Source organism: Lipotes vexillifer, unplaced genomic scaffold, assembly GCF_000442215.2.
Source record: "Lipotes vexillifer unplaced genomic scaffold, Lipotes_vexillifer_v1.1 scaffold1008, whole genome shotgun sequence".
Taxonomy (NCBI): domain Eukaryota; kingdom Metazoa; phylum Chordata; class Mammalia; order Artiodactyla; family Lipotidae; genus Lipotes; species Lipotes vexillifer.
Genome location: NW_006772616.1, coordinates 5,229,766 through 5,232,509, shown reverse-complemented (window position 1 = coordinate 5,232,509; position 2,744 = coordinate 5,229,766). Strand labels below are relative to the sequence as shown.

Sequence of the window (2,744 nt, the reverse complement as noted above, 5' to 3'; positions counted from 1 at the left end):
CTGCTGAAAAGAGGGCTCAAAAAGCAGGTTTCATTTGCAGTTGTGGAGTATTCTGCCTTTGGAATTCATGGCTCAAAATGCAGATTTAATATCTAGCAACAGGAATGTGAAAGAAAAAAAGTGGAAGTTTTGTTGCCAGGTACATGTCCTTTTTCCCTAAGTGCTTTTGAAATTGGGATCCGTCGAAGGGGTTCAAGTGCTATGGGGCATGTTCTTCACATTGGTAGAAGAGAATGACATTTATGGAACTGCTAAATATCGTTTGCATTTTTGCCTTAGGTTCACCTGGACCACCAGAAGACGTAAAGGTAGATGAAATTACAGATACAACAGCCCAACTCTCTTGGAAAGAAGGTACAGACAACCACAGCCCAGTTATATCCTATTCTGTCCAGGCACGGACCCCTTTCTCCGTGGGTTGGCAGACGGCCACAACAGGTAAAGGGGGAGAGGCAAATGCCACCGGTACATATGTATGGATTTCAGGTCAACCCTAAGACGTGCAGACGTTTACCTCTCTGAAATATTCCTTTGTAGTGCCTGAGGTCATTGATGGGAAAACACACACGGCTACGGTAGTCGAGTTAAATCCATGGGTGGAATACGAATTTCGGGTTGTAGCCAATAACAAAATCGGAGGTGGAGAACCCAGTTTACCCTCAGAAAAAGTAAGAACTGAGGAGGCAGGTTAGTGTTTTTGTTTTCTGAGTCATGGCTTCATAGGTTTTTCTGGGTGTGTTTCCACTTCTCTTGCGCTTGATCTCCAGCCTCGATAATGCATTGTCGCAATTATCTGAACTATCTAACGGCAGACTGGCCATATGGCATTTGTCAACAGACACGTGTAAGTGATTCTGATGTAGTGTGACATTTGCAAGAGTTCAGTCCATCGTCAGCATTCATTAGTGCATGTAGAGTGAATATGTTTTTGTCACTTAAGGTTATAATTACTATCTGATATAGTCACCCTGTTAACAGGGGACGTGCTGTTTTCATTTATAACAAGCATTGACAAATTGGTAGGATAATGACTTCTGGGAGTTCAGCTGCTAGAAAATCTCATTCTGCCACCAAGCTTAAGCGATTGATGAATAGGTATATTTTGGCCCCTTGAGTATTAAATTAAGAGAGAATTATTGTTAAAATTTTCCATGTGGGGCAACTATTAATATTAACCATAAGACTCTTTTTATAATGCTAAAAATAGCCTAACATTGAAACTGCAAAGTAGAGAGTGTACATGGTATCACGTTATTGAGGCATCAGAGAGGACTTAAGACTTTCCTTTTCAGAGTCCGTAATATTAATTAAGACTAACTAAAATTATGTTTGAAATACAGCCAATATATCACTTTGGAACAAAGCCAAGATAGAAGTCATGGAATACATTTCAATAATTTTAATGATGCTCTTTTACACGGGACAATACATATAATGTTTATGCCAGGTATTGTGAGAAATCGGGGAGCCATGTCTGTCTTGGTGCTCAGTTCATTTATTCACACAACACATATTCAGGAAGACCTGCTGTGCACTGAGCACTTTCTAGGTACAGTGGGTACAGCTCTGAACGCAGCAAAGACCCATCTTCAGGGAACTTATGTTCTAGGTGTGTCATGGGATTTATTAAGCATAAATTTCTCAGCATAAAAGCCTGTGTGAGGTTCATAAAGATTATCTTATAACAGGATTTGAGGATTTAGGTATGGGTCATCTTTATGTAGAGCCAATGTTTGTTCTGAGAACTAAATCTGTACTTGAAATAGTCACAAGTTAAATGTTCATGCTGACGTGGATGGACCTAAAGATTATCATACCAAGTGAAGTCAAGTCAGACAGAGAAAGACAAATATCACTCTATGTGGACTCTAAAAAAATAATGATACAAATGAACTTATTTACAAAACAGAAATAGACTCACAGACATAGAAAACAAACTTATGGCTACCAAAGGGGGAAGGAGAAGGGCGGGATAAATTAGGAATTTGGGATTAACAGGTACACAATACTATGTATAAAATAGGTAAACAACCAGGACCTAGTGTATAGCACAGGGAACTATATTCAATATCTTGTAATAGCCTATAAGGGAAAAGAATCTGAAAAAGAATATATATGTGTGTGTATATATATATATAAAAAACACTGAATCACTTTGCTGTATACCTGAACAATTGTAAATCAACTATACCTCAATTTAAAAAATCGCTTTGAACCTGGGGGAAAAGAAATGTCCATACGGGATTGATTTATCATCATCCCTGATGAACCACTTTTTCTTGTTTTATTAACCTTCACACTGAGTCATTGTTTTCTTACTGTTTGAGATATTTTGAATCTCTAATAATTTCATGCAAATATAAAGCATGTGATGATCTCCCTCAAAGATATATATATACACATATATATGCACACACATATATACACACATATAATTGCATATATACACCCACGTGTGCACGTGCACACACACACGCACACGTGTAATGTGCCAATGATCAAATTATTTTAAGTATTAAAAGTAAACAACAGGGCTTCCCGGGTGGCGCAGTGGTTGAGAGTCTGCCTGCCGGTGCAGGGCACATGGGTTTGTGCCCTGGTCTGGGAGGATCCCGCGTGCCGTGGAGCGGCTGGGCCCGTGAGCCATGGCTGCTGGGCCTGCGCGTCCGGAGCCTGTGCTGCACAGCGGCAGAGGCCACGGCACTGAGACACCCGCGTACCACCAAAAAAAAAAAAAAAAAAAA

At 39.8% G+C, this 2,744-nt stretch overlaps 1 protein-coding gene across 1 annotated transcript in view; it reads left to right on the top strand.

Annotated features, from left to right (window-relative positions):
* Positions 1-2,744, top strand: part of CNTN3 (contactin 3) — a 247,909-nt gene that overhangs the window by 210,233 nt on the left and 34,932 nt on the right. The window contains exons 14-15 of the mRNA XM_007447671.1: positions 280-438; positions 538-687. Of these exons, the coding sequence (XP_007447733.1) occupies positions 280-438; positions 538-687 (309 nt within the window). The remainder of the gene's footprint in view (positions 1-279; positions 439-537; positions 688-2,744) is intronic.